General features: G+C 39.6%; 2 protein-coding genes across 4 annotated transcripts in view; one reads left to right on the top strand and one right to left on the bottom strand.

Moving 5' to 3' along the window:
* LOC134540323 (myosin-10-like) overlaps window positions 1-1,107 on the bottom strand; it is a 28,214-nt gene extending 27,107 nt beyond the window's left edge. Inside the window, exons 1-2 of the mRNA XM_063382985.1 lie at window positions 869-1,107; window positions 138-264 (exon numbers count right to left, since the gene is read on the bottom strand). Coding sequence (XP_063239055.1) covers window positions 138-264; window positions 869-1,107 — 366 coding nt within the window. The remainder of the gene's footprint in view (window positions 1-137; window positions 265-868) is intronic.
* Window positions 1,108-3,970: 2,863 nt separating this feature from the next.
* LOC134540206 (uncharacterized) overlaps window positions 3,971-25,391 on the top strand; it is a 316,176-nt gene continuing 294,755 nt past the window's right edge. For all 3 annotated transcript variants that reach the window (XM_063382792.1, XM_063382791.1, XM_063382789.1), the window contains exon 1: window positions 3,971-4,144. The gene's annotated coding sequence lies outside the window, so the exon portion shown is untranslated. The remainder of the gene's footprint in view (window positions 4,145-25,391) is intronic.

The following is a 25,391-nucleotide window of genomic DNA, read 5'->3' as shown; positions in this document are numbered from 1 at the left end:
TCCAAGTTTTCTAAGTTATGACGGTTCTAAGTTGTGACTTTCTAAGTGATGTAGTGTTACCTGGATTATAAGAGAGTATGGGGGGGGGGGAGTAGGGTTCGGTAACCGCGGAACCGTCGCGGCGGTGGTCGACTCACGCGCTGGGGCTCGCCCTCGGAGTCGGCGCCCTGCAGGCAGGACATCGCGGCGCACAGCAGCTCTGCGCAGGCGCGCGCCTCTTCGCGCGGCTGGCGGTCCTCCTCCGGGCTCCGCTCCACGATGGACCTGAACCAGCACACTCCACTTGCCCTCAACTCATTACACCTCAAGTGGATTCCGGCTGAATGTCTGTTAGGTCGAATGACTTTTAGGGCAAGTGACGTTTAGGAGATATGACTTTTAGGCCAAGTGACGTTTAGGCCAAGTGATTTTTAGGTCAGGTGACGTTTAGGAGATATGACTTTTAGGTCAAGTGACGTTTAGGCCAAGTGACTTTTAGGTCAGGTGACGTTTAGGAGATATGACTTTTAGGTCAAGTGACGTTTAGGAGATATGACTTTTAGGCCAAGTTACGTTTAGGAGATATGACTTTCAGGCCAAGTGACGTTTAGGAGATATGACTTTTGGGTCAAGTGACGTTTAGGAGATATGACTTTTAGGCCAAGTGACGTCTAGGAGATATGACTTTTAGGGCAACTGACGTTTAGGAGATATGACTTTTAGGTCAACTGACGTTTATGCCAAGTGACTTTTAGGTCAAGTGACGTTTAGGAGATATGACTTTTGAGCAAATGACTTTTAGGTCAAATGACTGAAGGATTATTTTAAATTTTAGGTCAAGTGACGCTTAGGAGATATGACTTTTAGGTGAAGTGACGTCCAGGCCCACCTGAACACGGGGCTGGCCCGCGAGCAGCGAGCCACCTCCTCGGCGCCGCACGCGGCCAGCACCATGGCCTTGAGCAGCTCGTAGCGCGCCGCCAGCGAGTCCAGCCCGCGCGCCACGGCGCCGAACCGCCGCTGCAGCTCCGCCAGGTGTCCCTCGAGGCACCGGGGGTCCCGCCCCGCGTCCGCCGGGCCCCCAATCCGCCCCGCGTCCGGGCAGACGCCTTCGCCCGACGTCAGCATCTCTCCCGCCGCTTTCTCCCCGAATCACGATACACTCACGCAGAACTTAAAACAAAAATATATATATTTAACATTCCAGAAAACGTTATTTGAATATCAGTAATTTTATACATGCATTTCGTGACAATAACAACAACAAAAACAGAAGAAAAAATGAGTTTACGACACGACAATTTTCCCCCAGGGAGGAAACAGTCGATGGAATTTTTAGTGTGTGCGCCTGGGCATTTAAGTGGTTTGGGAATTTTTGTCGGGATATCTCGTCACCTCGCCATGTTGTTCCGCCCCAGGGGCGTAGCCAGGGGGAGGGGGGTTTAGGGGTTCAACCCCCCCCCCTAGCACCAAATCTTTAATTAATTTCTTATTCATCATTATCAAACAAATTTCATAAAAATTAATAAAAATTTCACAATTACTATATTTAAATTTAAGTACCGAAAACTGCTAAAATAGCACTATTTTACACCCTAAAATCCAAATTTTCCCGGGGGGAGGGCCCCCAGACTCCCCGCTTTAATACGGGGGGGGGGGGGGGCAAGCTTCTTAACACCCCCCCCCCCCCCCATACACAAATCCTGGCTACGCCACTGTTCCGCCCAGGACATTGGTAACGTCTGTTGAAGGTCAGTAAAGTGCGAGTTAGAATCCTCCCCCCGTCGTTCAAGCTGTTTCCACAATTCGAACACCACCCTTCAGCCAATGTTTTTGGGCGTCTGACCAACATGGCGCAACAATCAGATGAAGAAGAAAAAAAAATTGGTTTCACACACGTATCATGTAATCATGCAGACGTGTCCATCCCCCCCCCCCCCCCCCCCCACCGATTTCATTATTAATTTTTCTCGACGAAAAGTTCAATAGCAATTTCAGAAGAAAAAAAAATTCTAGGTAAAAATCCTCCGTTTGTTAGGAAACGAATGTCCATTTATTAATTATGAATAAGTTAAAATTTTACAAATCCACACCTGTTGGCCTAAATGAAAATTGGAGATGGTTTTCCTTTACTTTAGATTTAAGTTTATTACGTGAACTATAGGCCTACGTGTTTCTTTGTGTCACTGGGTTTACAAAAATTTGTAGTTATATTTTCTCAAAGAAAGAAGTAAAATTATCCAACTAACATATATAAAAATATGTGAAACAGTAGCACTTTTTACTGTTTCAATGAAATTTGCACAATCAATACTGTGAATTAGCTAGATGAACTGTCTGATTAATGTAATATTATAAATATATCATAAATGAACTACATTAAAGCAAACCCAATTTCAATTGTAACCTTCAGATTTTATATTACTAGATTTTGAAACTTACCTACCCATAAAATATACAGTCTCGTTACGTTTCAACATTTTTTTGTATTTGTTTTTAAATAGAAAACTAACTTTGTTATATTTTTTGCAAGTGAAATGAATTTAAAAAAATCATATTCCAGTTACATAATATACAGACTTAACATCTGCAATTTTTTTTATTTATTTTTGGATTTGGTTAAATTTACAGCAACATGTGTATTGCTTTGGTCGGTTTTCTGTTAGTATACTGGGTATCATGTGTATGGAGTTAAGAATTATTTCTTCTCTTCTGTTATACAAACTCGTATGCCCACTTTTATACCCATGGGTATAACAGAAGGTATAGCATAAAATGGGCATCGTGTGGTGTGGACTAAACGAATTTTTCCCCCTCCTCCTATGTAATGGTATAGGGCAATATTAACATTACATCCCAAGATAAATTTTCATACATATAGAAAGACCTGCCACACTATTTCCCATTTTTTTAAATGAAAAAATTAAACTATTATACTAAAAATATTATACTATTTGTCTAGTGAAGAAGTTTAAGAATAACGTTATAAAGTTTAATAAATTATATCGGTTTTGATTACTTTTTGTCTTTCTACCCTTATTATTTCCACCCCAAGCAGGAATGGTTTGTTAAATAAAATTTACTGAAGACAAAAGTTTTCAACAATATTAAATAAAATTTCTAAAATTTAATTCGATAGAGTACATGGTAGGGAAGTTATACATATTTATTTTCTTAACTTAACCTCATGTTTTTTCAACACCTTTCAGAATTTTTTTGTTGTATCAAAAATTGTTTCAGACAAAGGTTTTAAATAAAAAGTATAAGAATAACAAACATTTTGAACGGATTCTATAATGTGCCTACTAAGGTTGTTACGAAATTTCTTTTCCTCCAGCCCTTGTGTTTTTCCACCCCTTGCAGTTACGTTTGGTCGTATCAAAAATGTATTTTGACAAAAGTTTTTGGCATTACTCCTAGGAGTTATAACACGTTCAAACGGAAATGATAAATCCGTTTAGAAAAAAGTACAAACGTTTAGTATTCTCAGAAGAATTTAAATAAATGAGTCTCCGTAAAAATTACAACATATCATTTACCTATCTTTTTTTATATTGAGTACCTATCTTTACTCTTCTGTAATTTATATTGCATGTGTTTGAAAATTAACAATAGTAAAAAAAATAATTTTTTATGATTCTTCAAAATAATATTTTTCTCTGATAAAAAAAAAATCAATCTACCAGAGCGAAGCCGTGGCGTGTTGCTAGTACTTAATAGAAAAATAATGCTATTTTTGGTTACGTTTTTTTTTAAATATTATTATTGATACTCACTAGTTAATAGTTGCAAGCTTAATGCTGATACGTCTTCCCACAACGATGCTACGCCGAGACGTCCACTCGTATAATAAATAGCATCTGTCTCGCGCGGAGTCGGCGCCGTCGCACGAGCGAGCGAGCGGCCAGAACTTCGGAGCCGTTCGGAACTGCTCGGAACCGCTCGGGCGACTGACTCGAGCTACTTGAACGGGGCGCGCGGCCGGCGTCCCGCCAGTGCGCCTCGTGACGGCGCCGCGAGAGGTTCGTGGTGTTTGTGGCGGTGCGACTTCTCTGTCAGGAGCCTTCGCGAGTGCGTCGGTGAAGCCCGCCCCCCCCTTCTTCACAATTCTCTTCACCCCGCCGGGCCAGGGAGACTCCAGTGGCTTCCAGCGTCTTCACGTCAGGTAAGTCTCGACCGACGACTGGAAACTCAACGTTGTTTTTTTTTTCTGTACCGCGGATGAACGAATGGTTTCGGGTTGGCAGGGCCGGTGCAAGGTAAATTGGCGCCCTAGGCGAAAAACCCTAATCCCCCCCCCCCCTGCGGCCGGACACCCCAAAGAAATTTTTCTTGCCTCAAAATACATCACGTAAGCCTAAGATTTTGTCAATAATCCAATGTAAGCAGGCTTGTGTTTTTTTTTACTTATTAAAAATCATACACAGGTCACCGTGGACTTTAAATAATTACTTATATCAATATAAACATTCCAAGCTGTTACAAAAATCCATTTTCATCTAGTTTGAATAATCGTTAAACATATTGTATCAGCTGTTGTGTGTCGTGCTGCGCCGCCCCCAGCTACTTGGCGCCCTGGGCGGTTGCCTAGTTCGCCTATATGAACGCTCCGGCCCTGTGGGTTGGTATGGGATACCTCCCGGGTCAATGTGGAGTCAAAAAAATTTTAGACACCAATTTTAATGCATTTCTGACGACATGAAAACAGATGTTATATAAACAAGTCTCAAAAAGAAAAATTACAAAAAAAAAAAAAACTTTTTTCAAGGGTCAGATACGAGGTGCATCCTGAAGAAGATTATTATTTGTTTTTGTAAGCAGTCCAGTTTTTCGTTTCATATGTGCCCCTCCTATATGACTGCCAATTTACCCCTCATACTATCCGCCATACCACACTGCCATCTACAAATGAAAGTAACGTGATCGAAAGTACGTTACAATAGAATGTATCGATAAGATCTATCCTCAACTCGTTGTTTCGAACTCGGAACGGAGGAAATAGGTAGCTATCATGTTTACCCGTGTAGATTATTTTATTACACTGACCGGACCTAACCTAACCTTTTACTTCGGTAAACTTCGGAACTGTTCGGATTGTGAATTCCCGGAGTAGGAGTAATGCACACCGGCTTACGTTAAGTTCGTTAATTTGGGTTCAATTATCGGGTAGGTCATAGGTGTAAATTTCAAGGAAGATATTGTAATTAATAAAAAAAAAACGTATTATAATGAGTGTCGATTAAGTATTGAGTCTCTGGTCGTTGGCGTATAGCCGTTGAACATAAACATAAATACAAAATAAGTTCTCCTTGGAACGATTGGTGAGGCTCGACTACATCCAAATATTTCATTTTTCATGGCATTAATTTTTTACCAAAGACCCATTTCTGCGGCGATTCCCCTTATATGAGTATTTCATTGTGTGATTCTGTTGAAAACTCGAAATGTACCCCAGATTTTTGCCTCAATGATGTTACCTGCTATTTGTTTAATGACTAACATTTAATTGCGGAGCAATCGTTTCATTGTAACTCGCAAGCAGATAAATTTCTAAGTTTCCATACCTGGGTGACGCTTGGAAATAAAATTCAGTATTCTAATTATGAAAAAAAAACTCTTTTTAAATAATTTTTGAAATTATTGACTATATCATAATTATAACCGTCTCTCTAGGCTGCCAAAAGCACGCGGAACTTTGGCGCCATTTACAAACAGCCCAAGATTCCATAAACGTGCCTTGTTACGTAAGGTCTTTAAGAGTCACCTGCTAGTAAAAAGTTTAATTTTTCAACGTGCTTTTTTTGACAACGTGGGGAAAAAAAAGTGCTAAAACATTTTTTTTTTTCCCTTCACGTGTGATTTTAGGTTTTAAAAATTTGACGCGCAGCGATATCACACGGCCACCGTTCATTGCCACATTCAGACGCGTCGCCGACGAGAAATAATTTCGGTGCCCGGCGCGTAGAGGCGAAGAGGCGCGTAATGAGTGAGCCATTGTCGCCCTTACGATAGGCCGTATAGTGTGTGAACAACTCGTGCCTCGAGTCAAAGGGAGAGACATCCTCCAAGGTCTGTCTCACACTATTCGTTTCAGCTGCTAAGGCTAAAACTTCCAGTTTTTTTTTTTTTTTTTTAATGTGTAACATCTTAGCTCTCGGTATATGGCATTTGGTAGGAGTAAGTAATTGCGTGAATGGAACGGAAATGTGTTAACCACGGTGCTGCCATCTGTGGACGGATGGCGCGAACCAAAGTTCATAGAGACAAAGGAGAATTTTATATTAGTAATTGTTCAACGAATTTTTAACAAGATGGGAAGTATTTTCATAAAATTCCTTGTCGAAAATCAGGTCCATAGCCGGGGTTTAGTATTTTCTCGATTTTTTTTTTTTTTCATTTTTAATCGGAGTCGTGTCACTATTTATTTTAAAATTTTGGTCTGCAAATTGAATTATTACGTAGTTGACGTAGCTGCTGCGGCAGCGAATTCTAGCGACGGGTGCGGAAACTACGTGTGATTCGCGTCAAGAAATGTAGTTGAAAACTCATTTTGAGTATATTTATCACGCTTGGCATTATTTTAAAGAATTATACGTTAAATTTCACGTGAATTTGTTCGTCACCGATGCTAGATGTTGACACATCTCTGGCGAGTACTGAAATACTTGCTCACTTTTTTTTCTTGGCTGGATATTCTTTCTAACACTTTTCTTGGATTACACACAATGCAGGTTTTTCAAGAATGTTCCAAGTAAATCTATCAGAATCGAACACCCAAACAACTGATCCAGAATAAATCATCGGGTAGGTACTGGCAACAGCTCCGATTAAACTGCATTTTAACGTGACACCAGCCTCACACAAATGGCAGTCAGTTTATTGTTTCTGTCACACTGTCGATTCATAAGATATACCTACCTAATTTTAATTTTTTTTTACTGTAACCAACCCATTTTTTTGGTATAAACCTTACGCTATAATTCTAATATTAATGTATACTTATTTTATAGGCCTAATAATAAATATACGTACATAAAAATTATTTATTTCATAGCCATAAAGTATGATGTCCACCAGAAAGTAGTGTACACCTTAAGCCACACATTCAAGTTTTGATAAACTCCATGTATAATTGAGATATAAACGTCCACTTCAGCGGACGATTACTGAAAATGTTAGAGTTGGTTTGTAGGGTCTTGGCTTTAAACAAAGGAAATTATTTCTCCATTTGACTAACTGGCAAAGTTTTTGCTTGGACATTACTCACCTGACTATGGAAGTGGCCCTGTGGCGTGGAACTATGTAACACAGCCTGGTAGTAAAATATACTACGATAGTTTATGAAAAATAAAATTCTTTATACATTGGCAAAGTCACTATGTCATTTCGGGTGATGCAAGGTTGGCTCTAACAACACCGGGAAGTACAGACCACACAGGAAGCGGTGCATGTTGAGAATGATAATGTAACTGTCCAAACCCTTTGTTGTTGACGTTAAGTTTTTTTTACACAAAATATATATTTTTATTTATTTATTAGTTTATTCATATCCCCTCCTGAAAAAAAATACATTCAATGACTGTGAACACCGTGGAACAAATAAGACCCAACGCAAGAAACACTAACTCTGTGCTGGATACTTAAATAGTTTATTGGCAGCAGGAACTGTTCTTGAATGACAGCATGGTGTTGGCATTTAGAATTTAATTAAATTATTATTTATAATTTTTTTTCTGTACATCCAACATGGTGTCAAGTCCTTCCGGATGTATAACACGTGAATGTATATATTTATATTATTATAAACACCAAAATTAAGAAAAGAGACCTACTGTTCTTTATTATAAAATATAAAATATATTGAATGTAACAGTGCACACAAAAGGATGGTTTAAATAAAGCAAAGATCACATAAATAAATTTTAGAACGCAGTAAAACAATTGCAATAATTTCCTTGGTTTAAAAATTATTCAGGTCAGTATAAATACTGTTCAGTATTTGTTTTTAAATTTATATCTATTTCAGAGGGAAGGAAGAAAGTCCTAATATAACTGGTTCTATGTAAGTTGGGCGTTTTGTGTGTGTGAACATGCGCCATTTATATGAAAAAATTTGTAATGGTTCAAGGGCTGCCTAGCTGTCCTGCTAATCTGAACATTATTAAAACAATTCACACACACACACATCCTTTGGCAACCACTGTAAACAGTTCAAATTTGATCACAGACTGTCTCACAACTGTTCCACTGACGGACTACAAGGGAAAAATAGTGTCACATCTGTGTTGTGAAACGTGTCTCAAGAAGGATGGTTTTCAAAAGTTGTACCAAGAGTGTACGTAACCTTCTGCCACAGTCAAGTGTTTATAAACAACTTTTCGTGGTCGTCAGTGTTCGCAAACAAATATCGTGTGTTGCTTGGCAAGTGACAGTTGGGGAATTGGCACCACTGGTGCTAGCTATCTGTTACATACGTGAACTTGTTGAATCTGAGCAAAGTTAAATGGGACAGACGGTATTTCTTGATCGGCAGGACGTACCTAGGAAGAATGACAAAAAGAGCTCACATTGACTCGAATACTTGACATTAATAGTACCTATTCATATACGTTAAGGTGTGGTATGTTTACAATAATATTTAAAGAAAGGATAGAAAAAAAAGCGAGAGAAGGTTGGAATGAGAGAGCGAGAACGATAGAAAGAGACCGAGGAAAAGTTGCAAAGAGTAAGTTTAGAGATAGAAAGCTTGAGATATTGAAGAAGAGAGAGGGAAATAGAGAGAGATATATTTGTCTTTTTTTTTTTTGTGTTTCGAAGTGGGGAGGGGGAGGGGGAGAGGAGGAAGATTTTCGTTGAAGCAAACAACGCCCACTGTGGCGAGTTCAGTGTGCCAGTGATATTTGCAGACACAACAAGGCATGAAGTGTCCACAAGCGAGGGAAGCTAGGTCACGCCGGAAAGTGCTTGGTGGTGTGTAACCGGAGACTTGAAAATCAGCGGGCGAGTTCGCTGGCTAAAGTTTTGACGGCCATCTTTTTACTCCCGACACCGCTTCATTGCTCACTTGTTTCCCCTCTCCCCCCCAATTGTTTTATTTTCCTCTTTCTTTTAGTGAGTTTATCGACTCTGTTGTTGCTTTTTTTACGTTCTTTAGATGATTCGTGCAATGGAGTATTTTGATTTAATATGCACGTGAAGGAAAGAAGACTGTTAATGTTGTACATATTTTGTTGTATGCATTTTTATTTAAATTTTGTTACTACCAAAGATGTGAGTTCGTATTAAGATTTGTTTTTTCCTAACCTAACTAAAAAACTAAGTGTATTTGTAGGAGCAGTCCGGGTTAGGGAAAGACTTACATAGGTGCGTCACAGGCCGAAGCCTATACGCCTAGTAATGCTGAGATTAGCAGTGCAGCTTGTCTGTTCGGGGATTGGCCAGCCATGGCAGTGAAAAAGGCATCACGACTATCTCTCCCCCCCCCCCCCCCCTTATCTTAAAAACTAGCTTGAAACCACGATAAGTTGGACCCAGATGAAACCTGCACAGACACTGGGATGCCAGGGCATGTATTAGTTGCGTAGGAGTGTAGTACTGTATACGGATGATGGTCCGGCTGACGAGTTGTGGGAGGGGGGGGGGGGAATTGGGAACTCGGACGCGTAGTCCATTTTCATATTTTGTTGTCCACTGCTGAAAGTAGACAGAGAGACCGAAAATTCACAAAGATTATCCGTAAATTAACGAACGTCAATTGACATTTTGAAACCGGCTTTTTTTTTTTAAATTGAAGTCTAAAACTTTTTAAGAGTGTATGTGTGTCGAGAAAAAAAAGGCAAAATTGAGTCTGGAATTTACTTACAAATTAACCTTTTCATTAATTCAAACTTTTTTTAAAACAGTAATTGACTTTTTTTGTTGTTGTAAATTTAAGTCTAAAGCATTTTAACCGTGTACGTGTGTCGAGAAAAAAGGCAGCAATCGAGTCTGGAATTTACTTACAGATTAACCTTTTTTATTAAATACCAAACTTTTTTCTTATTTTTTGGTGGGGTGGGGGAGGGGGGGAAACAGTAATTGACCAATTAAACCGGAAGGTGTCTGCCCGCGGTAGCAAAAGGGAGGACGGCAGGAATACCCCTCAGGGCGTCGCTTCGCAGGCCGCGCGGCACCGCAGCAATTAGAACCAGTTTTAAGATAACTGGGCTCGCCACGGGTTATAAGACGACGTCGTCGCCGAAAGGCAACCTCGGGCGCGAGTCGGCAGTCTCTTCCTCTTGTTGGCGCGCGCGAGGCGCCCCCAGCTCGCCGGGGCGATTACGTCATCATCGTTCCTCACTATTAGCTTTGAATATATATACTGTATAGAAGTCGCCAGCCCAGGTTAAAAATTCTAATACGGTTTTGAGGTAGTTGGTTAATTCACCGCCCGCAATCGCCACCATCTCTAGGGGCATCGACTTGTGGTGGTCCCTAGCGGACAAGTGTCGAACTCTTCAAACACCCCTTCCCCCTCCTGTTGAACGACCTTGAGCTGCAGTGAATGATAGATGGAGGGTGCGGGGAATGACAGCGGGCGACAGCGCTGCGCTCTAACGTGTAAATAACAACTAAGACGATACAGGGCGTTACGGCAGCGCACTGCAGCGGTGAAGTTCCCAAGCTGCTCATCATAAGCTTCTGAAAAACGTAGAGTAAATCCTATCCACTCGCGACTTCTATACAGTATATATATTCAAAGCTATTAGAGACCGGAAAAATTCGCGAGTTCATTTCGCGATGGGCTAAAATACAAATAGTTCTACCTCAGTGCAGCCTCTGCTATTGGCTCACAACTCACCTGGATGACTCTGGGCCAATGAGAAACACCCGACCAAAGCTGTATCGAATCACAGGCTGCTACGTTGGGACGTCTCACAAGACCAGCAGCCAATGAGTGGGGTGACATTTGACCGAGTGTACGTAGAGCTATGGAGTTCAACCATTCAGGTCATTGAACCCGCGAATTTTTCCGGTCCCTACTCACTATTCATCAAGGGGAACTAACTCCCTGTCGATTAATTCCGATAGCTCCATCTGGCATTCCTCGCCCGGGAAAACCAATTTTCCCTCCAGATATGTACCAAACGTTCTGTACGACGCAACTGAAGAAATCAGGATTATAAAAACATGCGTATTTTTTTTTACCGACATGATTATATATAATATTCTGTAAATATCGCTTGTAACCTGAGATGAAAATCCCTGAAAATGAAGTAAACACAACGTTGATAAAAAAAAGAGCGAGTCCTAACCGGACTGGCCAGAGATGTGTAAAATCTAACCCCGGTAACGGTGTATTTGCTCGTTGCAAATACACGTATAATACAGAAACTTGGACACGAAATTTAAAAAGAATTCTTAAAAAAAATGTCGAGCATGATGAATACGTACGCAAATTGTGTTTTCAACTACATTTCTTGACGCGAATCACACGTAGTTTTCGCACCCGCCGCTAGAATTCGTTGCCGGAGCAGCTACGTTGACTGCCGGATCATTCGATTTGCAGTCTCTTGGACTGATATTGTGAGGAATGTGGCAACACGGTGCCTTTATTATAACTGTCAAGGTTCATGTTATCGAGAACAAAGCACGGTTTGATTCTATGAACGAGCGTGGATTTGCTACGCTAGTGGGTTTTTAGCTGCGTCATCTTTTCGGTCGTCGTTGCAGTCACCATATTCAGCTCACCAATGCCACTGTGGGCTCTGCTTTCCTGAAGAGGGCGTCTGCAGTGTTGACCGAAACGTCGGGGATTATTTATTCAACTTTGACGTGACCAAAAAAAAAATATATATATCTGTTAAGACAATGGCCCTGGAAGCCAGCAAACTTTGATTTAAAAAAAAATATATACGTGCGCCAGTGTTGATTTGCATTGCATGTCATAGAGAAATATCAAGAACGGATAACAAAGATAAATACACAAACACATGGAGAGTAAGACAAAATCAGCTGATGGAAAATGTTAAATGCCTAGACTGCACGAGAACTACCTAAAACGAATTTTGTCAGAGAAATTATATATATATATATATATATATATATATATATATATATATATATATTACAGCCCCTACGACTGAAAGCGATGAGACCATTGCAAGAAAAACAGTATGCGTTATTTAAATGAGCCATACAATGGGGAAGTTTTATTTAATACAATTTGGACATACACCATTTGCATGTATGTATTGGGGAAAAAAAAATCAAGAATGCAATGACTGAAATCCACGGAATTCTTGTGCTGTGTGATATTTTAAGTTTGAATGTGTTCGTCTGTGCTTTCGACGTTGTGTTGTCCATAATACGTGTTTAGTTCCACCGTTGGGTCCCATATGTTCGACATCAGCTGATAAAGACTGGCTCTCTGTGGGTTTATGTTTTCGTTTTTAATTTTTTTGACGTGACAACATCTAATAAATCTATGAACGCCGGCTGCACGCACGGAAAAGTGTCCCGTAACGCACATCGTCCCGTTACACTGTGTCCCGTTACGCTCATCGTACGCTTGCGCCGCATATATCTCTCTTCCACTCGATTGGAACAACCGTCGATTTGGACTATTTCGAGGCACATTAAACTTGAAACACTCCCATTCGTTTCCTACTTTTCCTATCATCGTCCTATCCTTAACAGAATAACACAGATTGGAAGAAGTTAAATAGCAAACATGTATTAAAGTTACAGTTAAAATAATCTGTTCGTCAAAGTAATAAACATATTTGAATTAATGAGTGCAAATAAAAGTAAATTTATCAATTAAATTGTAGATTTCATTTCACTCCTTCATTGTATCCATACAAAATAGTGATAATTCAATAAAAATGATTAAATTTTATTCATAAAAGTATGCAATCATTTCATCAATGTTTTGTTATGACGTTGTCATGTTAAACTATCGTCCGTAAACCGACTTTACAGATAACATATTTTTTTTTTGTTATTTTGGAATCGTGAATTTTTTTCCATGACAAACAGTGTAAAAAAAACTTCACTGGCGTTTGTCCAAAAAAAATTTGTATTGAATCAAGAACAGTATTCAGAAAAAAAAAAACCATCTCGATCAACACAGCGACGCTCAGAACTCCAGCGATGGAACTAAATCTATTTTGGACAGCCCTACGACAATATCACAGAGGAACACAGTAGGCTTACTGCGACAAAACAGTTGAGGTTTTCCTACGCTATGTATCTAGTGCAAACTGACGGTGGCGTATGTGTAGGGGCAGGCATTTTTCGCGAAAAAAAACCTGAATGCCTATTTAATTGCAAGGTATACCCGCACCACCGGTTTAATCTTTGTGATTGGCTGCCGTCTGAAGAAGTTGCCGTGTTTGACCGAGCCATTCAGGACGAGTTTGCTTCCGCGCTTAATAACTGTGATTGGTGTTGTGACAGTCGACACGTACCTGAAAGAAACTCACCCAATCACGAAACACAGACGATGATACAGTGTTTTAACTTTCACCTAGTCTGGGAATCTTTTCTGAAAAAATATGCATGGCCCTACGTGTGTGCAATACAATTGTTTCAAAACAATCTTCTATATTGCAAGGATCTTTCAGAGACAAGCGAACTTCGTTGGAAGAAGGTGGAGTTGAGATCGGATGAAAAATCGCTCGAGCTGCAGAAAAAAAATAAGAAAAAAGTAACACTTTGGACAGTTCAATTATGTTATTAAAACCCGCCATGGGCGACATACCTTTTATATGACGACTCTATTATTGGAGATTATTATCTTCCAGAACCTAGCTTGAAGGTCACCCAACTTTTTTTTTTTTGTTATGATGTGATGAATGAGCGATAAAAATTTGATGTGTTGCTGACTGCTCAGAGTTTTAGATACGTTGTTTAATTTTTTTTTTAAATTTTTCGCGACGTTAAGTCTCGTTTTCACATGCCGATTTGTTTATTTCATTTTCCTGTCTTTACTGTTTCTATATATTTCTTCCTGTAATTTTTTTTCCGACAGCCCTCTTACATTTGGTGATTGGTCGTAAATTTTCTCACCAGATATTTTCCAAACCTTATTCTCGAGCCCTTAGAGGTCACACAAATTGATGTAAATTACGAACACATGCGTGAATATAAATTTACCTTTAATAAATAAAATTGCGTAAATATATGAAACATTTGCGACGAAACCAAATGAAAATGGTTGCAAAGAGCATAGCGAGGTAAGCATGGTGAAATGGTCCCCATAGTCAATATTTTAAATAAAGTGTGTCGTTGGCCCACCATGAGAATACGAAAAATAACGTTTTTGGTGCTTGACCTTGAACAATCTGTAAAAAAAAAAATACATGTACGGTCAGTTATTTTTAAAATTATTTTTTCTCATGAACTGTACGAGCTAGAAAATTAAAGCAGCGGTATTTATTAGGGATTGCTTTAGAGATAATACATATTTATATATTTCCCATATTTCTACATAAAGTGTAGCTAATTTTTTTTTCTTTTTAATACACTTACAGTATTGTTGACAATATTGTTAAATAGTATGTAGGCCTACTTTTACTAGGAAATGTTTCACTCTAAATCAAATAGGCACTTATTCAGTAATAAATAAAGTATAGGTTCTAACTTAGTACTAAGAAAAGTCTCTATAATAACAACTGCGAATTTTCAATTACATATTTTTAATAGCTGGTCATTTTTTTTTGTTAAAAGAGATAAATAGAATAATTTTTCCCACATTGTTTCAATCATCATCTTTTTACCATTTATTACACAATTTTTATACTGTTTTTTAAAAACATTTTTAGACAATATCTGCTGGCCGTATTATTCTAAACAAATTTTCCCCATGCGCAAAAAAAAATCACTGTTAGGTGCAGTCTGTTCGACATCTGCTGATTAAGGCTTGCTCTTTGTGGGTTTCTGTTTTTATTTATATTTTTCTTATTTTGCAATCTTTACTTCTCAAAACACACAGTCAAATGCGGTTATTCCGCGCTCGGCGCAGTAAACAATAGCAGACGAGTTGCGCCAGTTTTTACTAGCAGAGTAAGCGTCAAAACAAGTGTATCAACCGAAAATGTAACATTCTTTTATAAAATAAGCAAACTACTCATTCAAATATATTGCTATTTATATGTAAGATAATAAAAACCACAACGATTAAGCATCAGAAATTCAGAACCCAATAATTATTGTCAAATAAATATTATCTTCATTATTTTGAACTCGTAATTAGGAGTGTGTATTTTTCGCGAAAAAAATTACAGCCTGTGTTTCATGATTGGTCGAGTTTCCTTCAGGTGTATGTCTGCTGTAGGCAGATGAATGAAAGCAATTCTGTGTGCAAGCGAACGCGCCCCAGAATGTGCCCGGCAAAATAAAGCAATGGATTCTCTTCCAGACGGCCGTCAATCACAAGGAAGAAACCACTGGAGTCTAATAGGCGTTCATATAATTTTTTTTTTCGCGAAAAATGCTTGTCTTTACTGATAATATTTTATTATTACTGAAAACGTGCCTCCTTGATGTTAAACTTTTTCTCGTTAAAGTATATACTATCAACAGAAATTATTTTGGTTTGTGTATGTGTATTCAAACAATAAGAAATAAAAATGGAAATTTCTTTATTTTATGGAGAGAAAAAAATCATTATTCTCTCTAACACAGTCCGGTGGGTTTATTTTTCTTCTTCAGATTTCATAGTTTTTGTTTTAAAAAAATAAGTTTTGTAAAATAACCGACTATACATGTACATTTTCAATTATCTTAAGGACAGTTCAAGAGCGGATATAAAAAACGGTATGTGTCGTTTTCTCGTGGCGGGCCAATATCATGACGTACATTAATTAAAATATTGGCAATGGGTACTGGCTTCCTTCGCTATAGCCTTTGAAGGAATAGCCTTAAATAATAGAAATCACAAGAAAATTAAAAAAAAACCCCTCATGGCGTGTGATACCGAAACTTAAAATAATTAGCTAGTTAGGATTTAACGTCTCGTGGTCATTAGAGACAAATAATTGGTGGTAGTATGCATTTTTCGCAAAAAATATCTTATCGGACATTAGACCACAGCGATTGTTCACTTTTAATTGGCGGCCGTTTGCAAGAAAAATTCATTTCCCTATTTGGTCGTGCCATTGAGGACATGTTTGCTTCCGCACTGGATGACTATGATTGGTGTGCTGACAGTATAGACATGTGTCTGAAAATAAACCACGTAAAGCAGACAATGCTACAAGGTTCTAACAAATAGCTGGTTTGAATTTCTTTAAGGAAAAAATCATGGCTCTAATATCGGGTGTTACAGATTATTCCAAATTAATGACATGCTAGGAGATTGTTTTGTAAGATAACAGTAATATTTTTATATATATTACAAGTGTAGCGTTGAGTGCAATAGATTTGTATGTAAGATTAAACTTTAATTACTAGCGCCACGCCGCGATCTTCACTAAGCGGATGGGTTTCGCCAAGGAGAAGGATAGGAATTGGCCAGACCTTACTATATGACCGTGTGGCGGACATAGAGAAATGTCACAGACCCACTGTTTGTGTGTGTCTGACCGACCTTCTATGATTTTAACATTGTTATACTGAATGTACCCCCTTTTCATTCCCTTAGGGATGGAATTTTATTATTATATGTAGTCTATGTCACTCTCCAGCTCATAAACTATTTATATGCAAAAAAATCATGTCTATCCGTTACTCCGTTTCGTACGTGAAAGAAGGACAAACAAACAAAAACACTTTCATGTTTATAATATTAGTAGGGATTTACTCCTATATTCATTTTTGATATATTTCATTTTCCAGGGCCATAGATGTGGTCATCAGGTTTATTGGCGTCTGTATTTGTCTTGGCGGCTATTTTTGATAGTCTTCGCATTTGTGCCTTATTCAGCTTATTTACGTTCCGTCGTTGAAATATGTATTTTCTTTCATGTGTCTTAGTCCGGTATATTCCTCCGTGTTTTCCGTCTTTAGTGTTTATCTTCTTCCTTCAATTTCAGTCTTGTTGACGAATTTCTTCTTTCGCAGTCTATAGATTCTGCTAATCTTGTTCTTGAATTACATTTCTTCCTTCTGTCGTATATCTTTCTTCTGTTTCCCCAGCACATCGAGTCGGAGCAGAGAGGGCAAATGTTGGCTCGAGGGGAAACGGGAGAACCCCGAGAAAACCCACGCCGATTCACGGCGAAATCCCGCCACGATTCCCCACCTGTGAGGGACGAGCAAAGAGTGGTCAGTCTGCGCAGTCCTTGGTGGTCCAGGACTTTTCACTTTTAGGGAGGCCCGCCCCCAGAAAATTCGAAAAATTAAAAAAAAAAAAAAAAATTAAGCCAACATGGAACTTAAATTTCGACGACGGTTTTCCTAGTTTATCTCAAGAAATGTTGATATTCTGATATATTATCTTTTGATTAGTTTTGTAAATTCTTACGATCAAATTCCGGTGGAATCGCGTAATTATACGTGGCAATAAAATATTTGAATTTTTTTTTCTAGTATGAATTCATGAATTTAAATTTGTATTAATCAGCACTTTAATTTACATGCTAATAAAATTTTAGTTTTTTCCGTTTCCCATTAATGCTCGTATTTGAAAAAGAAAAGCAGACGAACAAGTGAAATAAAAATGGAAAACCTCGGCGCGGAGCCACGGGGAAAATGCCCGGCCTCCCCTACAGAAACGAGTTGTAAGTTACAAGTTAAGTTAAAAAAAAAGTTATTTTACTGCCGAAATTGTAACTTAACTTTTCCGGGGAAAAAAAAAGTTAAAGTTGAGATCTGAAACCAAACTTATCGGGCTTTCTCATTACCTGTGCAGCGCTGATACGAGTCTGAGATTCCTGTCTTCCACAACGAGAACATTGTGTGTCAAATATAACACCGCCATTCCGTCTTAAGCGCCTGTTCAGACTTGCTGAGAAAATTTGGTCGCAAAAGAGAGGAAAATTATCACATGAAAATTAAAATAAAAAAGTTTGTTAGTTTTCCACAGAAAGTAAGCAAATTATATTCTCATATTCAGTTCTGTTTGGCAATTGCTTACTAACTTTGAGATAACGTTATTTCTTGTGAAAAAAAAATACATATCTTTAAGAATATAAAAGATTTAAAAATTAATTTTTTTCATTCTAATTTATTAAAACATAAAATTATGCAATTTTCTCTTCAGTATCGAGATTTAAACCGTATTATTAAAAAAAAGCCATATATTATCCTGAGATGAATTTTTTATAAACTTTAACTTAAGTTACTTTCCACAGTAACTTAACTTTACTAGAAATAACTATGGCTCAACTATGTTAAAAAATTTCACAAAAAAATAACTATAGGTACTTAGTTACTTTCAAAAGGGTAACTTGTGCAAGTCTGCGAGTTTTAAAGTCACCACCGCGCCTTTTGAAGTAAACAGCGGGTTTTATTGCGGTAAGCAACATCGGAATATTTTTTCTCAGCACCGTTACTTCCCATGCGACTTGGTAAAGTTGCTTGTCTGTGCGAGCGCGCGTAAAACAACTCTTTTCCAACGAGAGATAACTTATTTACAAAATAAGAAACTTCTTGTACAGTGGCCGTATTAAAAAAGAAAAAAAAGAAACGTGTTTCAATGTTTTTTAATAGGTGTTTCTTTTTTTTCCCCATCCTGTAACAATTCTGAAGCGTTAATTCTGCTACCCGGTATACTTGTATTGTAAGATGTGTCACTGCTTCAAGGGAAAGAAAAAGAAAGGGTAAAGGGGGGGGGGGGGAATACGTTCGATATAGTGCAAGGTGTTTCGCGTTAATGAAGGTGCTGAGTATTCATGAACACTTCAAACTTACCTTACGTTCTCACCGATGTCACTAAATGACTTTCTTTTCCAAGATGTTGGTCATTTTATTGATCAGAGTAAAACGTGGCATTGCTTATCTTCACGGTTTACGTCAACCAGTCTGAACAATCATCGATATTTCTGTTCCTTCTCTGGCAAGCTTATTTTTTTTATGTACGTAGAATCTTCCATGGCACGGAATGTATTTTCCTCGAGCTTTCAGTTCGTCTACCGTAAATTATTGTGCAACGTAACTTGTTGACTGCTTCACGAATGTTGTACTGACGTCAATGCATTGATTTTATCGTCACAGTAAACATAAGAGCTCAACGGAAGGACAAGTGTAGAGGACAAACAGAGAATGGTTAGCCAGTGAAACAACTAGACATAGAACATGTATATTATGGCTGTAATACTTAGGGACTGGAAAAATTCGCGTATTCAATGACCTCCAGGATAGATTCCACGATCCTGTGTACACTCGGGCAAACGTCACCTGTTCATTGGCTACTGACTCGTGAGGCGTCTCAACTGGGAGACTCGTGATTCGATACTGCTTTGACTGAGGGTCTGTAATTGGCCCACACTCTTCCAGGTTAACAGTGAACCAATAGCAGAAGTCGCACAAAGGTACAATTATTTGCATTTCAGCATATCGCGAAATGAATCCGCGAATTTTTCCGGTCTATAATAATACGTTAAAACAACGCACGGGGTAGAAAAAATTTGAAAAGGAATGACTAAATGAGTGTAAAAAAAGAGCACACAAAATAGAGAACAACGAGCACAGTATAGATAAGTTCTACTCGATTCACCAAAAATAGCACATGTAACACCGAGTAGATGTTTTAGCGGATAAAGCATAATAGTGTGTCTTTGCATGTCTGAATTCGCGATAACATACCAGATAGATCTTTAGGTTTAATTTTTGTTTTGAAGTGAAACCTTTTTGCAGCCGGTAAAGTAATGTCATGATATCAGGGTAACTGGAGTGAGAAAGTAACAGGGTTCACGTATGTAACTAATCTATCTCGATGGTGCAGTATTTTTTTTTAATGTCTTTACAGACGGTTACAGATGGCAGCGCATGATTAAGTTTACTTCCCAATACTTTTGCAAACTTTTTCGAACTTTTTTTTACATACGTTTGCATACTTTTGCCTACTTCCCCATACTTACGCAACCTGTAATTCGCAACTCTAAACTCTCAACTCGGAGGACGGCTCCTGTATTAGCATTAGACTTGTGAAAATTTCTGTAGATATTTCCATAAGGGTTATGTTGCATATTTTAACCATCATAAACCCGTTAATTCATTCTTGAAATCCATTGAAGACATGGACAGACACTAGTGAATAAAGGTATATTTTCAACACATGATTACGCGTGTTTCAAATATAAGTGTTTTGTCTAGAGACGCACGAGACTGTAAAATCCAGATAAAAACGACACAATTAATGATGATGCACTCGCAAACAACTCGATTGGCAGCAAGCGTGCACGATAGCACAACTTACCGCCATGATGGTTGAACAACAACAACTGTTGCTTCGTTGCCGGAAGCTGCAGGCCTACCCACCTTGGCAGGCAGCTAACTTGAAAAACTTGGCGCTGCTAGCAAGCAGCGCGGGAAGTTCAAAATTCAAATGTTTCAAACACTACACACTAAATTACACACAATATTTACAAGTCCAAACAATAAGAGTAGGTACCCTAAACAATTTCCCATCCCTCTTATCGGTGAAGTTTCACTTTTAACGAGCGTGGCAGCCACGCCACAATATTTGTTTTGTTATTATTCGTTACGTCATTCGTTCCGTAGTTTTGTCTCGTCTGTGTGTTGACATCTTAACATGTTCCACTTGTGGGCTCATGTACATGTTCAACATCTATTTGCTTTACCGGCTAACCCTTCTTTGTTTATTCTCTGTGATCGTACATTGGACTGCGCTCCAGTTCCGAGACTTGCTTTTAGTCCGGGTTTACAATCAGCGCAAGGAAAGCAACGAACAACGCCACAGCGCAACACGGGAACACGCAATACCATAATTTAGCGCTCGCATACTTGCAATTTATATATAAATAAATAAATAAATATATATATATATACACACACAGTGTAAACTCTTTATAACGTCACTCGAATTAACGACAAACTCCTTAAAACGTCGAAATTGCTTGACTTAGGTTGGTTTACCTTGTTTTCTATACAATAATACACTCTATATAGCGTCATGCTCACTCTATTTAACGACAACAATACGGCATTATAAATCATTAAGCAGTACTTTCTAAGTTGTCAAAACTTCTGAGTCTGAGTCTTTCAGAGTTTTCCCGCAAAAATTCACTTTAAATATGGAAAGCGGAAAAAACGGAAGCCGAAACGTAAGAAGTTGAAAGTTGGTCGATGCTTGCGTTGATGTTTTTGCGTCTTGCGTACCTAGTTTATAAACGGGCATTTGAAAACTTTGTTGAACCTTTTTGCGTCTTGCGTTCTTTGCATAGTTTATAAATCCGGCTCTGGAGGCGATACTGCACAAGGAAAACCAGCGCGCGTCGCACTTTCGCTGCGACTCACAAACACACACACACACACACAAACACAAACCTACTCGCCCACATGGAAAACCTACTATTCACTAATCGCCAGTCAGACACCCGACTAATTCGCGTTCGTGCATTTCCGGAATTTATTTGTTGTTGTAAAAGTAAAAAATTCTTACCATAATTCGTTCTTAATTTTATTTTGACAGAAAGCAAAGGTTTTGGTTCTCTAAGCGATCGTAAATAAGACCAATGTTTGGTTGTTTTATGTGAGGGATATTTTAATTACTTTAAAGACGTAAAATCTTATGTATTTAAGTTTTTTTTTTAATTTTGTCCCGACCACGAAGTTGCAGGAGATTATTTTCCTGACCTGACTAAAACTAAGTGTATTTGTAGGAGAGTTCGGGTTAGGGAGGGACCTAGGACCTTCATAGGCAGAAACATATACGCCTAGTCATGCTGGGATCAGCCATGTAGTGAAGGGTCGCTTGCATCGTGTGCCTTGTTCGGAGATCGGCCAGCCATGGCAGCGATTGAAGTCATGTAACTCCCCTCACTCTTAATTCTAGACTATAACTACTAGAAAAATTAGGCCCAGTTAAAACCTGGGCACAGACATGCGGGGTGGGGTCGTTACCACAACGCAGAAATACCATAATGCCGAATGTCAAAATTGATCACAACGCCGAAATAACAACTGAATGAATTTGTGTGTGTTTCTTAAATGTACCTTAACGCCGAAATACCACAATCAAACCTAGCCTTACCTAACCTAACCTAGCGTAATATAACCTAACTTAACCTAGCCTAGCCTAGCCTAGCCTAGCCTAACCTAACCTAACCTAGTCTAACCTAACCTAGTCTAACCTAACCTAGTCTAACCTAACCTTTGTGGCAGTCCTGCAATGACATTTTTCGGCGTTTGTGTATTTAGGCGTTGTGGTACACATCAGTTTTCTAGCTGTCGGCATTGTGGTCAATTTGGCATTTCGGCGTTGTGGTATTTCGGCGTTGTGGTGCGTCCCCTGCGGGGTGCAACAGGCATGCATTAATAGAGCAGGAGAATACAGGATACATAGGATGGTATGGTGCACCATGCGGGGTAGTTGGACGCTAGGTCTGCTCTCGTTCTTAGTTACACATCTAGGGACGCAAGTACATCCTGGAAAAACCTACAACTCACCAATATTCCGAAGTCAATTCGTTCTTTCATTTTATTTTCCCGTAGAGTGTGTGTAGATTTTCGCTCTTCTAGGTGATCGTAACTGACGCCACTGTTCTTCGAGTTGGGTGAGCGACATTTTTGAAACGCTCTGACTTTCGTAATTTTTTGACGTGACAACGTGTAATAAATCGATGAACTCCGGCTGCACGCACGAAAAAGTGTCCCGTAACGCACATTGTCCCGTTACGCTATGTCCCGTTACGCTCACTGTACGCTTGCGCCGCATCTATCTCTCTTCCACTCGATTGGAACAACCATCGATTTGACTTTTTCGAGGCACATTAAACTTCAAACACTCCCATTCGTTTCCTACTCTTCCTATCATCGTCCTATCCTTAACAGAATAACACAGATTGGAAGAAGTTAAAAAGCAAACATGTATAAAGGTTATAGTTAAAATAATCTGTTCGTTAAAGTAATAAGCATATTTGAATTAATGAGTGCAAATAAAAGTAAATGTATCAATTAAATTGTAGATTTCATTTCACTCCTTTGTATCCATACAAAATAGTAATAATTCAATAAAAATGATTCAATTTTATTCATAAAAGTATGCAATCATTTCATCAATGTTATGTTATGACGTAGTCACGTTAAACTATCGTCCGTAAACCGACTTTACAGTCAACCAATTTTTTCTTGTCTTTTTTCGTCCGCGAAGTTGCACGAGCGAGCGACTAACTTCGGGCACGTTCGGGGACTGATCGGAGGTCTGCGAACATTGCTGGATTTTTTTTTTTTCCCCACCCCTTGCCCGCATTACCAGCCCGGAGCGACCAAAGAGTCGTATTTCACGACGTCGCGTCGGCTTGGACGGCTTCGCACCTCCGACCGGGCGCCTGCTTCCAATAAGACGGTGCCTCCACCAGTCGTTAAAGTCGCAGCCGTGCTTTTATGTCGCCCGGCCGTGCCGAGGGTGTGGGTGGAGGGGGAGGGGGGGGGAACTTCCAGACGTGCCAAGGACGCGGTGTAGACCATCAACCCCCCCCCTACCCCCCCGCCCCCGTCCACGCTCATAAATTATTATCGGGACTCGCAGTAAAAAAAGGGCGCGAACCGTCATCTCGTCCAAGGAGCACGACAACACCTCCGTGCGCAGAAGACGCTGCGGTAGTTTTGATCCACAATAACTAGGGACCGGAAAAATTCGCGTGATCAATGACCTCCAGGATAGACTCCAATATCCTCTACACACTCGGGCAAATGCCACCTGTTCATTGGCTGCTGACTTGTGAGTCGTGTCGACTGGGTGGACTATGATTCGACACTTCTATGAGTGAGGGACTCTAGTTGGCCCTCAGTCCTCCAGATTAACAGTGGACCAATGGCAGAAGCAGCACTAAGGTGTAATTATTTGGATTTTAGCATAACACGAAATGAATCCGCGAATTTTTCAGGTGTCTAACAATAACTAGGGCCATGTATTTTTCGCGAAAAGATTTCGAGTAAAGCTGAGAGAGTCAAAACACTATAGCATCGTGTTGTGTTTTGTGATTGGGCGAGTTTCTTTCAGATACAGGTAGGTCTACCGCTAGAACAACCAATCACAGTAATTCAGTGCGCAAGCAAACGCATGCTGATTGGCCCGGTGAAATAAAGGTGTATCTTCGTTTGCAGACGGCCGCCAATTGCAAGGAAGAAACTGATGGCGCAGGCATACCGTATTGCAATGTAATGGGCGCTCAGATCTTTTCGCGAAAACTGCCTGCCCCATAGCAATAACGACTCGCGTCATTACGTAACTTGAGAAAATGCGGACTTGGCGCTTGCTGGGTTGAGGACTCTTTTTTTTTTTATCCCATCCTTGTTCGAAATACACTTCATGTTCTGACGCGATAAACGTGTATTAGCTTGTTGCAGTGATGGTCGGTCGAACCTTCTTGTGTGACAAAATAACGTCAGATTTGAGTCGCTAGTAACTACGAGACTAATAATGCGTCAGCAACGGTTGAGCCCAGAACGGATGGATCGTGTCTGTACGTGTTTGTCGCTTAGTATGTGTTTCGCCTGTGAAGTCATCGCACCAGTGTAGGCGCATGCGCGTGGTTGTTACGAATCGGCTGGGGCATTGATTCCGGTGTCGTTATGAATAGCTCTGCAGTGAAGTACCAGGACTCAAAGTGAGACAGTGAAAATATTCGCCGGAATACAAAGTGAAAAATCAGAATTTAATTTAATATAACAAAAAATTAAAGATGTCGTCTCATATGCTCGGAATGATAGAAAATGCAAGTCAAAGGAAAGAATGGTCGCAAGTCAGAGGAAAGCTTGAAAGTTAGAGGAACCTCGCAAGTTAGAGGAAGCTCGCAAGTCAAAGGAATGCTTGAAAGTCAGAGGAAGCTCGCAAGTTAGAGGAAAGCTCGCAAGTCAGAGGAAAGCTCGCCCGTCAGAGGAAAACAAGCAAGTCAAAGGAATGCTTGAAAGTCAGAGGAAGCTCGCAAGTCAGAGGAAAGCTCGCAAGTCAGAGGAATGCTTGAATGTCAGAGGAAGCTCGCAAGTCAGAGGAAATCTCGCAAGTCAGAGGAAAGCTCGCAAGTTAGAGGAAAGCTCGCAAGTTAGAGGAAAACTCGCAAGTCAAAGGAATGCTTGAAAGTCAGAGGAAGCTCGCAAGTCAGAGGAAAGCTCGCAAGTCAGAGGAAAGCTCGCAAGTCAGAGGAAAGCTCGCAAGTCAGAGGAAAGCTCGCAAGTCAGAGGAAAGCTCGCAAATCAGAGGAAAGCTCGCAAGTCAGAGGAAAGCTCGCAAGTCAGAGGAAGCTCGCAAGTCAGAGGAAAGCTCGCAAGTTAGAGGGAAGCTCGCAAGTCAGAGGAAAGCT

The sequence above is a fragment of the Bacillus rossius genome, chromosome 16, assembly GCF_032445375.1.
Source record: "Bacillus rossius redtenbacheri isolate Brsri chromosome 16, Brsri_v3, whole genome shotgun sequence".
In the NCBI taxonomy this organism is placed as follows: domain Eukaryota; kingdom Metazoa; phylum Arthropoda; class Insecta; order Phasmatodea; family Bacillidae; genus Bacillus; species Bacillus rossius.
This window is presented reverse-complemented; position numbering and strand designations above follow the sequence as displayed.